Raw genomic sequence first — 14,630 nt, 5'->3', positions numbered from 1 at the left:
ATCCAATGCCTCTACCTAGCTCACTCTGGGATTTGTTCCATTCTTGACCAACTTTATATAAATATTCCCTTCTCTCCCGCATTTGGTCGATTATCCCTAGAACTGTCTTATGGTCACTTTGGTGGGAGAGGAACAAGAGAATCTTCAGAAAAGTTGCTTCTTTCATACATATTGTCCTTGAAGTCTTAGAAAAATCTATTTCAGAATCAGTTAACACCTATGTGCATAGGCATAACAATTGTAGCTCGATATTTTCTTCATGGGATGTAAACATTGTTAGGAACTGGAAATGGATACGTATTTCAATTTGTAAATCCCTAGCTCCGATTACTACAAAAAGATTGATAAAATAGGGATTACTTGGCAAAGACCTCAATCTAACTTTGTGAAAGTTAATTTTGATGGCTCCTCCCGAGGGAATCCAAGTGAATCTGGGGCAGGAGTGTGTTTCACGAATAGTTGAGGAGAATTGCAAGCTTATAAATCCTCTATTCTGCCATCAAGAACTAATAACATGGCCAAAGCCCATGCTCTACTAATTGGCTTGATTCTAGCTAAGAAAATGGGCTGTCTAAAAGTTCATATTGAAGGGGACTCTTCTATCATTATCACTGCTTGCAAAATCAGACAATCCTTCAATTGGCACATCCACTACGTTTTAACTCAAGCCTGGGATCTACTCGACTCATTTGAAGAAGTTCACCTATCACATACTTATAGAGAAGGGAACAGATTGGCGGATAGGCTAGCTAACGTAGGATGTGATGACATAGAAACTAAATCTATTGGTGTTGACAAGGGTATAACACTTTTACTACCATTCCTAGATGACATCACCAAAGAGGAGCTATCCAAGTGCTACAGAGGGACCAATCATTAAAATCCATCCACATTATAGCTTGCATTCAGAATCATTTAATTTCCCCAGAATGGTAATCACGAGAATCTTCACATGCTTGTGCAAATCCTACGGAGGCACATATTGATAAGTTTTAATGGTTTTTATTTTCATGTGGGAAATTTCTTTGCAATTCGAATAAGGAAAGTCGATGATCAATAACGAAAAGGCTTTGCCCAAAAATGTAGACTCATACCAAAATTATTTATCTGAGGGCCGTATTTTAATTTGATATGAAATTATTACAGTTACAGATTGATAGCTTTTTTCATATGGCTATCTGTGTGACTATACGTCCCAAATGAATGAAGCTCTCACTTCGTACAACACCAACTCATATTACCAAGATTAAAAGGAATGAGAAGCATGCATAACTGATTGTCTCATTTCCACATACATATTTTCTTTACTTATGAGTGAAGTTTTCAGCAAAAGAAACTTGCATTTGACTTCGCTACCCCATAATTTCCAAATTGTGGAAGATGGATTACAGGCCAAGGAGCTATAGAGTTTTCATCACGGTTGCAGAATGGGAAAGTCCATACTCAGGGCATATCACTGATGAAATCCTTGGGCAAATCTTTAATGCTCGCATCTATCAAACCAAGAAGACTATTAAACACATAATTGGTGAGGAGATTCTCTTCCCGCAGACCAATAGACTCATTTTTCCTTCACAATTGATCTCAATTTTCCTTTCAAATGCTTTAGATTTACTACAATCTTTCAATTATTGGAGTTTGTTGCTAGTAAAGTGGTCTGGGACATATATCTTCCAGAAGACAAGCAAATGTGGGGGGTCTTTTCCCAAGGTATCTGTTACAGAATGGAATGCTTATGTCTCCCTATATGATAGCATTAAACAAACCCTAGATAAGCGTGCTTTCAAATTTGTTCAACATACTCTTCAAAGGTTCCACAGAGTATTTGGGCAAGAATTGGAGGATAAAACAAAAAAGGTGGTTAATGCTCTATTATTTTACTAGCTGAGGAGCAACCTGCCATTGACAATCGCCATCTTCCACACTCTGTTCTCGATCTCAATGTCATGCCAAGAATGGGGAAACAAATTTTGATCAGGATGCTGCCAATTCATCCCATGCTCCTCTTTCTCATGAAAGAGCTATGCTAGTGGGGAACGAGGGAGGTGATTCACAAGAGCAGTTTCGTGAGAATGTTGTTCTACCAGACGATATGGAAGAATAGAAGTTTTCTCCTACGGTACCTCGTTTTTTAATTTTGATGTTATATTTGTTCTCGCATCTTCAACAATAGCAAGTGAAATTGTGGGGGATTTTTGTCTTAATGGCTACGAGGTTTTTTGGGCATTCTTCATATTCCCTCCCACTCCAGTCATGGTTAGCTGACCTCCTTTCCTAATTTTTTGCTTCAAGATGATGTTTACTAACTTTCTGTAAGTTTTGGCTAAGGATAATTGGTTTTTTTTTTGCTTGCAAAGGGGAAAAGAAAAGAAAAAATTAATTAAATGAGAATTTACCCCCTTTTTTTGTATGAACATGTGCCATCATGAATATGGCATATATGCAAGTTTAGTGTATTCTATATCTAGGACTTGTAATGGAGATTTTCTCAGCAAATCTCAAATTCGAATTGTAAATCTTGTCAAAATTTCGAGCTATAACCAAGGGTTTTCTTGCTGGCTCTTTCCCCTGGTATGCTCTTTGAACCAACTTTTGTAAACTTATATCTTATATTAATATATTAGTGGCTTGCCACTTTTGCCAAAAAAAAAAATGTCATCTACATTATTATTTCCAATTATTGCATGTCTAAAATATTAGTCTATATTTTTAGTCAATAGAAGTTAATGTAATTTGTGTGTGTTTAGATAGATCAACATTTTTCATAAAATCTATAAAATTTCACTTGTAGACATGATTGTTACTAGTTTGATGTTTGTTTATGAGGCAAACACATAGGCAAATAATCATTTCATTATTTAAAAATCTCCAATAAGATATTGTACATTGTTGATAGATGTATATCTTGTTTGTAGTTGGGTGTCAATTTAGTCTAGAACTTGATTTAGATCTAATGAAAGTTCCCCTCCAAACTTAAAAAAAAGTATACTTTCACATATCATTTGATTTTGTATTATCTTACAAATTGTAAATTAAAATATTAATAAGAATTTAATACTAATTTGATAACAAAAATTAGAATTAAATCACAAAATATACACAACAACATACCATTCAACTAACATATCTAAACCTAAATAGACATATATTTTATTATTCCTTTCTTTACATATTTTAAAACTACTTCAAAACTCAACTTTTTTATCCAAATGAATTGTTATATTAATTAATTAATAATAACCAGTGGTTTTATTTCTTTTCAAATGTATCTCCTCGGGGTAAAATGAATGGAGGATATGCCCTCTCATATTAAAATATCTTACATATGATTGTGGTTAGGCTAAGTTAAATTTAAGTTCATTCCATTGCCCATTTCTTTGGACTTAACAAGCAATTTCAAAGTATAAATAAATAGAGGATAACAAAAACATAGTAAATTCATTACTCTAGAACACTTTTTTCCAAGAGGCAGGGATGCAGGTGAACACTAGCAAAACCAAGGTCATGATCTTTACCTTGAAAAGAAAAAAGGTCCATAAAGAATTTGTCTTTGAGGGAAACACCTTACAAGTGGTCAATGAATATGAGTACCTTGGCCTAGATTTCCACAATAAACTCAGCTGGGAAACATGTAGAACAAAAAGGATCCAAGGAGGATGGAAAACCTTATACTCACTCCAAAATAGATGCAGAAGAGCAGAATTATGGGATTGGAAAACTAAGAAAACTCTTTTTGAGCTTCTTGTGGTTCTGGTGGTATTGTACAGATATGAGGTATGGGGCAGCAACACTTCAACAAGGAAATGGAGGCAAATAGAGAGATTACAAAAGCATTTAATTACAACTAGTCTCAAGATTAAATCATCTATCCCATATGAGATTGTCTTAGTGGAGGCGGGGGCTTTCCCTATTGAGGCATCAACTATGTTCCGATTGCTAAGCTACTTAAGGAGGTTAGAAAATATGGAGATACATCTTCGCCTATAGAATGGTAGGGCCGTAATCTGATGAAAGGATGGCAACAGGGGAGAAGTTAGATAGAAGGAAGAGCACATGGATGAAACAAAACATTAAATAATGAATAAATGGAGTATTAACCTACAAGACTGCATGAATAACGATGGAGAAATAAAATAATACATACAAGAAAAATTCAAAGAAAACATGTGGGCAGGTCAATTGGGAAGGAAAAAAGAATACTATATCAAACACTTCAATCCTACACATGACCATACACAAAAGAACTACATAGGAATGGACATAAAGTGGAAGACAAAAATGCTAATTGCTCAAATAAGGACCAACTCACATCAACTTAGATGCGAAACTGGGAGATGGATGATAACCCAAAGATGAATGGGAAGATATAAGGTGTAGATATTGCACGCAAGGGGTGGTGGAGACTGAATGACATTACATCATGGAGTGCCTAGCCTACAGTGACATCCAGAGTAAGTATGTTAAGACACTAAATGTGAACACCTTAAGTAGTCTATTGACGAAGAAAAGATACCAAGAGTTGCAGATTTCCTAATCAAGTTACATAGCAGAAGATCCAAGATGCAGAAAGAGAAGGAGAAAGAGGTTTAACAGTTTGGATTTGTTTGGACTTTGCATACCTTCTTTGCTAGCTATTTATAGGTCCCATAAACTGTTTGACCTCATGAACGTTATTAAAAACATACATTCATTCATTCACTCTAAACGAACACAACTCTAAAGAGTAGCTTAGAGCAAAATCTGGTAAAAGCTAAAGCCTCACAATGACTGGCCTAAGCCGTGACCCAAAACAATTGGTGCATGAAAAAACTGATATGGGTGACCGCTGATATTCATAAGATTTTAGCTTTTGGTGAAGGCCAATTCAGGGAAGGCATGCTGACATATGTGAAACCTTCGGTGCGCGCGCTGCCCCTTCCCTCTGCTCTCACACCTCTGTTCTTGTTCAACTCTAAATCTCTCCCTCGATGTTGTTGGCAGCAGAAGCCATCACGCTTGCAGCTCAAGTGGAAAGGGGAAATTGGGACGAGGGGCCTGCGTGTGATGGCACAAGCCAAAAGAGTTTTGCTTGACAAACTTAAGCAGCCCAAGGAATTTGGTCCGTATTTTTTTCTGCAATTACTTTTTTGTTCATATAAATGTGAATTGAAATTCATTGATAACCATGAGGTTTTGGAAGTACATGTTAACGAGTGAATTAATGACAGAAAGATTTTAATGATTCAAATGCTTTTATTTGCAACTCAGCAATCCCACTAGTCTATGCAATCTGACAGTCCATCATTGCAATGTATATGAATTTATGGGATACCTTTACATGCAAACTCATGCAGATTATATCACAACCCTGCAATGACCTCTATTTTAACAGGTCATAGTTGCCGTAAATGAGAAACCAGACACAGAAATCGCGTCGGCAATGCGATGAGAAACGGTGTTCTGGAAGATGGATATTGGAAATGGATTTTCTATACGTAGATATGTCTTTTTTTGTTTTTGTTGAGATTCATCAAAGTTTTATCATGCAAACAGAATTAAAATTGTTGCATATACATGAATCTAGTAATGATGATAAAATATTCAAATATTGGAAGTTGAACAAATAAAAGCTTCGAATGAACTACCGTTTCATTGAATGGGTTACTGCCTGGTTTGCACTGCGCAATGTATGAATCTGCAAAGGATGCCCTCCAATTATTTTGAGCTAATGGAGTATTCTTGAACATCTCCAATTCTTTGAGTTTATGGAGTACTCTCGAACATAGTTGAACAAATAAAAACACCGAATGAACTATTGTTTCGTTGGATAGGTTACTGCCTGGTGTGCAGTGCGCAATTTATGACTTTGCGAAGGATTCTCTCTAGTTATTTGAGTTAATGGAGTACTCTTGAAAATACCCTGAACACATGAGTTTTGTTTGGGTTTTTTTTAACATGCAGCTATGCTATTCTGGTGGATGTACACGGACGTCAGAGCAGAGGCATCAACTGTTTGACAAAATGTCTTAAAGAACTATTCCCATGAAAAGAGGTGTTCTTTAGGTGGCAGATGAAATGCATGGACACGCAAACAGATTTACAGAAGGATTATATCAAACCAAACCGAATGGCAGCCTGTAGGCTTAAATCCAAGCCCTTAAAACCATTCCAGGATCCTTACAGCCGATGCCATTTAAAGGAGGCATTTTTAGGGTATATTCATCTATTTGCTGCAAGCCGAAACTGAATGCAGCCATCTGATAAATGACTCAACAAAACAACTCTCACTTTCACTTTCCATGAAATAAAACAAGAATATAACAATCCTCTACAAACAGCATTTCACATTGACAATGAAGGGGGAAATTTATTTTGAAGCAGAGTTAGCATCATAATTCGAAAACTTGGATTCTACGAAATCTCAACAGCTCAAAATTTTGACTCAGAGTTGGGACTTGGCAAAAACTGAGCAGCCCGAAATTTTGATTGAGAATTGGGACTCAGCAATAAAAAGAACTTACATAAATACACAAAATAAACTTAAATAATGCACAAGACATATAAATTCACACGAGTCTATTTTGATCATAGTAACATTTCTCAGAATTGAGATTGACTTGGAAAATGAAAAGTATAAATGAAATTCATTTACTCGGGATACTAAAATGTGCTGAAAAATTCATAAAAATAGGAAAAAATGCCAGTTTTTGTTTTTTTCAAGAAATAATTAAAAAAGTTATGCTTTCCATCTAGTTAAGTCCAAAACAATATTTTATGTTCACTTTGTAAACCAAAGTGGGGGTCTATATATAGACATTTATCTATCAAGCTTCAATTCTTCAAAAATTTCTTAACATTTAGCACACCTGTGAATCTTTAATGGATCCACTCACAAATTGGCTAGGAGTGTTTCCATCCTCAAGATCAATCTTTGTCATAGGGTTTTTGTCCCATGGGAGGAAAGATGAACAATTGGTATTGGAGCTGCTGGTCTTACTGCTACTGGATCTGCTGCTGGGTATCGATATCGATCTAGAGGTGCATCGTAAAGCTGGGGTTTTGAAAATAAATTGCCAAGAATGAACTTTCTCCTCTCAAAACCTCCTTTATACACATTTCAAAATAATAAAATATTATTTCCCACAACTTTTCATTTTCTACCAAAAGTGATTTTTAAAATCTTTTAATTTTAATATTACTTTTGAACTCCATACTAAGTCACTTTTATGGTTCCCTTTAAATTCCACTTTATAATATTGACTGTCCTTATATAAAAATAATTAATTAAGCATAAATTGCCATTTAATATAAAATGTTCTTTAACAACTTAAACCAATTAATTAATTATTTTTTACATATTAACCAAAACTTATGGAAAATATTAAAATAGGCCAAATATAATTTCTGACCCCACCACCAACACCATAAGTGCATGGGACTGCAATCCATTTCAAAGTTGCTGCTCTCCAAAAACGATGGACTACTCCAAGAAGTTTGGACTGATCCTAGAATGTTGGATTCACACACTGAAAGTTCCATTGTGCTTGTCTTGGCTCCAGGAACTCGTTGCGACCATTAGAACTTCTTTGTGGAAAAACAATTGCTTTCCAAGAATGTAGGAATAGACTAGAAAAGAGACGTTACAAGTTGTAGGTGAAACTTGACAAGCAATTAATGAGTTTGTCTACAAGTTTTGGCTTGTGTATTGCTTGAATGTAGCTTGGCCTATATTTATTCTTGCATTTGGTGAGAACTTGTAGAGCTTGCAAACTATGTTTAGCATCAACGCACCTTCAATTACCTTTCATGTTAGCAGTGATTTAAAACAAAAGAATTGCATGGATGAACTAAAAGAAGAATATTATCACCTTCAACAATTTTTTTTGATTTACAGGACTGATTAGTAGTGTTTCTTCAAGTTTTGGGGATGGGGGGATATAGTTTTGGAGATGTCAAATTTTTTGAGGTTTTGGAGGTGGTGTGAGAATGGCCAGGGGATGACTATCAAAACTATTTACATAAATTAAAATTTGAACAATTAAAATACAAATAACCTAAACAAACTAAATGAAACTAAAATTTTGAAATTTACTAAATACAATGTGGTGAAAATGCAATGACAATCCATTTATCCCATAATCTATTCGATGATCACGATTTATACTTCATTAACCAAAGTCACAAAGTACAAACTATAAGTTGAGGAGTTAGGAGTAAGTGTTGAGAAATGACAAAAGAAGAATTGGTGCATGCAAACCACATAGCTGCATTGGGCAACGAGCTCAGACATTAGAGTTGCTGTTACTCCTCATCACTAGAATTGGTAGACTCAGCTACCTCTTGCAATTGGATCCTAACCACTCTTGGCCATCCATTGTGGTCCCGATTAATCTATGTCAGCTCCCCAAGCACTACATTTTCCATGTTGTGGGGTTCTTTTACTTAGGTGTTTTGTGATCAATGAGACGCAAGGCATTATACACTATGACAAGCATTTGTTTCTCTATTAGAGGTAAGTTTGTTCTTCTTAAAAGAGTGGATAAAGCTATATGTTGACTGATTCCTTTTAGTAATAGAAGAGCTAGAAATTTGCGAGAAGGTGAATGACAACTGTATACAACATTCCTAGACTTCCATATAGTCACCAACAGCTAAATGACTTCTCTTGTGCCAAATTGAATTTGTTTCTCTTGGCTTAACCTTAAAGGCATCAAGTTAATTGATTCTAGTCCACTCAATTCTAATTTGAAGCTTTATTTTGACTATATAATTTCTTGAAGGCCTTCATGAGGTCCTTCACCTCCTCTCAATAGTCACAACTCAACTTGGCCTATTAACACAGTATTTTGGGCTTATTGCATATGCCGCCATGTGTAAAGGGGTGTTCATCTTCTCCCACCTTCGTTGAATGGTGGTTTGAGCATGTTTGTGGACGAACTCTAGAGTTGAGTCTTTCTCACAAGTGGTAGCCTTCATCTAGCCAAGCATGTTATCAACACACTCATATATCTCATTAAGGTTGGGACTTTTAGAATCCCCTTGCATTATGATGGTGGGAACATTTGATACAATAGATGTGATGTATCACTTGTCTGACCAATATCCGTCATTGACCATAACCTCCTTCACCCTATTCCCTTGCTTTGTCTTGTACTCCCCACCAAATAGTCCACTCTTGTGTCATGGTCATAAGTTTCAAAGGCTCTTGCAACTCAAGCATCCTCTGTAATAGAATAAAGTAGGATGCAAATATAGTCTCTATTGGTTTAAGGAAGTTTTTCCTTAAAAAAGACCCAAGTAGAGTCAATGAGATGTGGCTTTTGCAATTGAAAACTTGCACAGCCCTTGCATCCACCATAATGTTTCTGACATACTTAGTTTCACTAATGTCCTTGAGTGTATTGTTCATGGAACATACCCAAAAAGGGTTTGTTAGATGTGCCTTTAGGTGGACTCAAGTGTCATGCCCCAGCCTAATACCATGGCTTTGGTAAAGACAAGATTGCAGCTTTAAATAGCAAACCCTAGGCGATTGCATAAGAGGGCCGACCCAAAAATGAGATACATATTTCAAAACCTGGGCAGCTGACCTGTTTGGTGTATGGGATTGAAATTTTGATGTTTTTGGGCCAACTCAAATTAAGAATAATTGGTTGAGGGACAATCTAACAAGATTTATGCCACAAATTAGTTAAGAAGCTAATTATTTTAAATGGGCCGACTTAGTGAAAGGGTGCGCTCATCCAAATGAAGAGGCAACACCCCCAGCTATGAAAGGTATATAAAGGGGAATCGGTTGAGAGGAGGGCAGAAAATAAGATAAAGCAGTCTGTCCTAAAAGTAGAAATAGCAAATCAAAGAATCAGACTTGGCCTTTTATGAGACATTGAACACACGGTAGTTTGATTGAATACTATAGTTGGTATGAGTTTTTTGTACATAACATAGTAAATGCTGTGTATATATATATATAAAATTAACAATGCACTGCTGTTTATGACTGCTTATATATATCACAGTGAATATTAATTGTATCTGATTAATGATTTGCTATTGTTTATTTATTATATGTAGAATGTATGCATAATACTGGAATCCCTCATATGTTCTGAATGTTTATTGAAGTCAGCCATGATAGGGGAAATGAGGGATTGCAATAGGGGTACGGTGATGGGGTACTCCTCTAGGTACGCCACCTCATGGTGGTGACCAGATGGTCCCATGAGGCCAAGAAGGTACAGAGGGTACCGCCTTTGGGCTTAGAATAGATGGGCTTCCAGGGCACCCTGTTGTGAATAACCTCATCCCTCTATCATGGTGAATCAACACACCAAGAAGTCCAATCATAGGAAGTGGGGAATGGATGGCAAGGTGAGGGGGAACGATTGTGGGACACCTCACTGGGTACATCACCTCATATGGATGACACAGGCCACATGAGATCAAGAGGGATGGTATATCCACTCTTGGGCCTAGGGTAGAGGATCTGAGACACCCTATCAAGGTCACCTTATCCTAGCTCTCCTATGGTTGAGCTTCCCCAAACATGTTTTAGATAACTTATAGTTATGAATAAGTTAATATTTCTGCTATAAGATTAATGATTCCTAATTAAGATAGCTTCCTTAATGAACTATTGTTGTTAATAGTTTCTAACCTGTTTTTAAGGGCTTCAATCAGGTGAGAGATATTTATAACCTGGCTCTTGTTTATTTGAAAATTGAGATTTAGGGCTAAATTAGGCATTCCCAAATAGGGGACATTACATCAAGTAATTTGCCTACTTCCCTACAAACATACACTCCAATAGTAACCACCTTGTAATGTCCCCTTTTGGGATTGCCCTGAATCTCGCCCTTGTAAATATCAAAGTTTGCTAATTTTCACCCTTTTTAATTCTGATATCAGATATTGATCCACTGACTTTCTTGTCTTCTTTGATCTTATGGATGGTTCCTCCAATTCCCCCTTATCAATTGAATTAATCTCTTCTTTATATCTTCATTTGTGGGAAGTCCCACCTCTTCATAAGAAATGAGTCATCACTCTTCATTGCTGCCCCTTGAGAATAATGAATTATTCTTCAAATTGATCTCCCTTGGATGTCCTCCTCAAATGAGACTTTCTCCTTTTTATATTCTCCAATGTGAGGGAGAGGTCACACCTCTTCATCATGTATGCCCCTTTGGCAAGAGACACACCCTTCCACCTTTAGCACCCTTTGAAAGAGTGCAACTCTTCATTATTTCTGCCTTTTGAAAGGAACACAACCTTTCACATTCAGATCTGCACTTCTGATTCCCCAAATTATCCCTTCAAACGAGGTTCTCTTCTTCCTTTTATATCTCATGTTTTAGGGGGTCACAACTTTTCATTTCATGTCTTTGACGATTCATTGACTTAATTAAAATTTAATTATATTTAAGTATTCTTTTATATTTTAATTTTAATATTATTATTATCATTTATCATTCAATTTTATTTCAAAGTGAGGACATTACACACCTACTGTTCATACATCATAGAAACTAAAAATAATGATCTAAATTCTTCTCTTAATGAATAGTCAACCATTCTAAGGAAGTAAGGCCCTTCCTTACATCTAACTAAAATATCTATTGGGCTATATCTAATGCATGTCTACCCATCGATGCTGATATTGCATCTATGATACACCCATGTGGTAGTTGTTAGTGAGTGTTATCACTATCAACACAAAATAAAATACCAAAGGTACTCTATCCTCTCTTGAACAAAATCTCCAATGTGCTAAACTAAGCGATCACAAAGTAGACTCCAAGGTTCCAAAATGGTTAATTTTTCTAGTAGGATAGACTCAATTGGTTTGATGCATGCTGGTAACCCAAAGGGGACTTACGTAATTGTTCTAGGATTCTTGCTCAATTCCAAGTTTTGCCAACTTCCTTCAACACTTTGAATTCAAATGATATTGCTTTGAGTTTTCTAGACTTACTTCTACAAAAGCTTTTGAGAATAAAATGCAAAAGAGTAATGTTTTGGGAAGATAATTCTAACCCTAGACTAATCCTATGAACTAATCCAACGAATTCAAGAGACCAATATTTTGTATTAAGTATCATAGAACAATTACAAACTTATTACAAATACCAGCTCCTTTCAAGCAAGCTTATTACAAATACTAGCTCCTTTCGAGCACAAATACAAGCTCCTTTCGAGCACCAAACTAGAAACAACAATTGGAAGACCAAGGGTCACAATTTAGAGATCCACTTTAAACAATGAGACAAATACAACCAATGGAAGACCAAGAGTCACAACTTAGAATTCCACAAAGATGTCCCTCTTGGGAGTTGAACTTGGGTCTCCACATTGAGAACTCAATGCTTTAACCAACTAAGCTCAACCCCCTGGACAAGAGACCAATATTGCAAAGGTGAGATCAAACATATCTTTGCTTTGCCAATTTCAATAACTCCACAAAGACAGTGCAATCTTCTAAGGTACCTAATAGATTTTCACGTTACTCAGGCTCACCAACATTTCGAACAATGAACAAAGTAATAGAAGTTAAGTTTATCATTCAAGAGTTCAGGCTAACCTTACACTACAATGGAAAATGAACCAATCATAAAAGGTATGAACTTAAGAATTCCACCGTAAGCAATGCTATCAATCCTTCATGTATTTATTGACAACTTGCAAAATAAATCTATTCCAGCGAGAAATAAGAAACCACGCTAACTTGCAAAACCAAACAAGTATTCACCAAACTATGAACTCTGTTTGTTACTTAAGCAATATCTTTGCAACAATTTCTCCAGAATTTTCCCTAACAAATGAAAAGAGGAGGGTATTGTAGCGTCCTAAAATTGCACCCCTTTGCAATTTTGACCGCATTTGGGGCCCTCACCTTAGCGTTTGCATCTCCATGCTTGATCGAGACCTATTTATGCCCCCACCATGCAATAAAGCCTTATTTTCACATTTTCATCTTGCTGGACCCTTAACCTTGGCCCAATTATGGGGTGGGACCAGGGCATGGCACCTTGGGCCTCACTAGGACCATGGTGCCATGCCATGGTCCTCCTTAATTGGGGCCCATTTTAAACCCTAGCTCCTATCTTAAATTTGAGTGGGAAACCTTTCCCTATGTTGGCTTATGTTGGAAAATTAACATAATTGACGACGGGCAAGTATATAAGGAGGTATTCCCCTCTCATTTCGGATATATGGCGAAATTGGAAGCACTACATTCAAGCAATCAAGCATTCAAGAATTGAAGCATTCATCATCAAGTATTTCTAGAGGTCTTCAAGGCTGCATATTCTTCATTCGTGAATTGTGGAGTAGCTTTACATCATTCATTTGCAAGCATGTGTGTGTGATTAGGGTTTTGTCATGTTCATGCCATTTTCATACAACATATGTGATTACATTCAAGAAGCAAAGCATCATCATCATTCATTGTAGATCTGAGGTATACCTTTCCATCATTTTATTTCAAGTATTTGCAATATTTCATTCAAAGTTGATTCCAAACCGGGGTTTGACTATTCCCAATCTATTTCCCTTTCTTTTTGTGTGCAAGAAATAGGTGTGCAACTGTACTTCTCAGAATAAGCTTCAGACACAGAGACGAAACAACCCTTTTCAATGCGGAAAATTCGGAGGACCGTGTTGCTGCGTCACGGTCCCTTCTTTTTCGGGGCATTTTCGTAGGGCAGATCCAAATCAGTTTATATTACTTAGATCCAGGTGCACGACAAAATCCCGAACATATAGCTCATTATTTTTCTCAGTTTTGTCTTCAATTTCAGCACTTTACCCTAAATCAGCATTTCAACTTACAAAAGAGGAAATCAAAATTAATTCAATCCATTTAGTATTCAATCCTTATCTAATTTGTGACTGAATCTAGTGGGTTCCCTTCCCTCTTTTGAATGTAATGTTTCCCAAGTGAAAATTGATTTAGTGGTTTCTCCCTTCTATGTTACAAATCGCTAAATCAAATTTTCCACATTACAGGTTTATATAAGCACCCTAATACAAAGCAACGGTCCAGATTGATCTATGATCAATGACCAAGATTAATAGATAAAACCCTAATTAGGGTTTATTGCAAATGCCCAACAACTTTCACCTGATTGGTTACTTGACTTTGACACATGGCGTAAGGAGGAAGAGCTATTTGGAACATAGATGACATTGACACCTTGCAAACTAATCCATAGAACCAGATTCCAAAATGTGATTCCCCTTGTCTCTTTCTCTGTCTGTGAATGCAAGGAACCTAGCCATCAGTGAATTGAGCTCCTCCACTGCTATGCTTGGGAAGGCATCCAATTGTACTCCTATCATGTCCAAGGCTTCAATTGATCGGCCAAAAGTATCCTCCCACTTATCTTCTTGCCTTCGAAAACTATTTATGTAAATCTTAAGGGAAAACATGTCATCTAGCTGATTTTCTTTGATAGTCTGCATTTGTTTGAGATACACATTTTTCACGCTCTCCCTCAATTCCTCCAAATTTAAACCATTTGCATCACTGACCTCTTGTCCAAATAATTTCTCAAGTGATGTGAGGATCTTGAGCCGTATCCTTTCAAGTGAGTTTTTCATATCCATGCACTCTTCCTTCATCTTATCAAATGCTTTTTTCTTTACTATCA

General features: G+C 36.4%; 1 protein-coding gene across 4 annotated transcripts in view; it reads left to right on the top strand.

The window, feature by feature from the left end:
* Nucleotides 1–4,712: 4,712 nt before the first annotated feature.
* LOC131033740 (peptide deformylase 1B, chloroplastic/mitochondrial) overlaps nucleotides 4,713–14,630 on the top strand; it is a 228,012-nt gene continuing 218,094 nt past the window's right edge. For 2 of the 4 annotated variants that reach the window (XM_057965015.2, XM_057965016.2), the window contains exon 1: nucleotides 4,713–5,098. In XM_057965015.2, coding sequence (XP_057820998.2) covers nucleotides 4,801–5,098 — 298 coding nt within the window. In that variant the 5' untranslated portion in view covers nucleotides 4,713–4,800. The remainder of the gene's footprint in view (nucleotides 5,099–14,630) is intronic. The other 2 variants (XM_057965017.2, XM_057965014.2) reach the window with 2 other exon arrangements.

This window comes from Cryptomeria japonica, chromosome 4, assembly GCF_030272615.1.
Source record: "Cryptomeria japonica chromosome 4, Sugi_1.0, whole genome shotgun sequence".
Taxonomy (NCBI): domain Eukaryota; kingdom Viridiplantae; phylum Streptophyta; class Pinopsida; order Cupressales; family Cupressaceae; genus Cryptomeria; species Cryptomeria japonica.
This window is presented reverse-complemented; position numbering and strand designations above follow the sequence as displayed.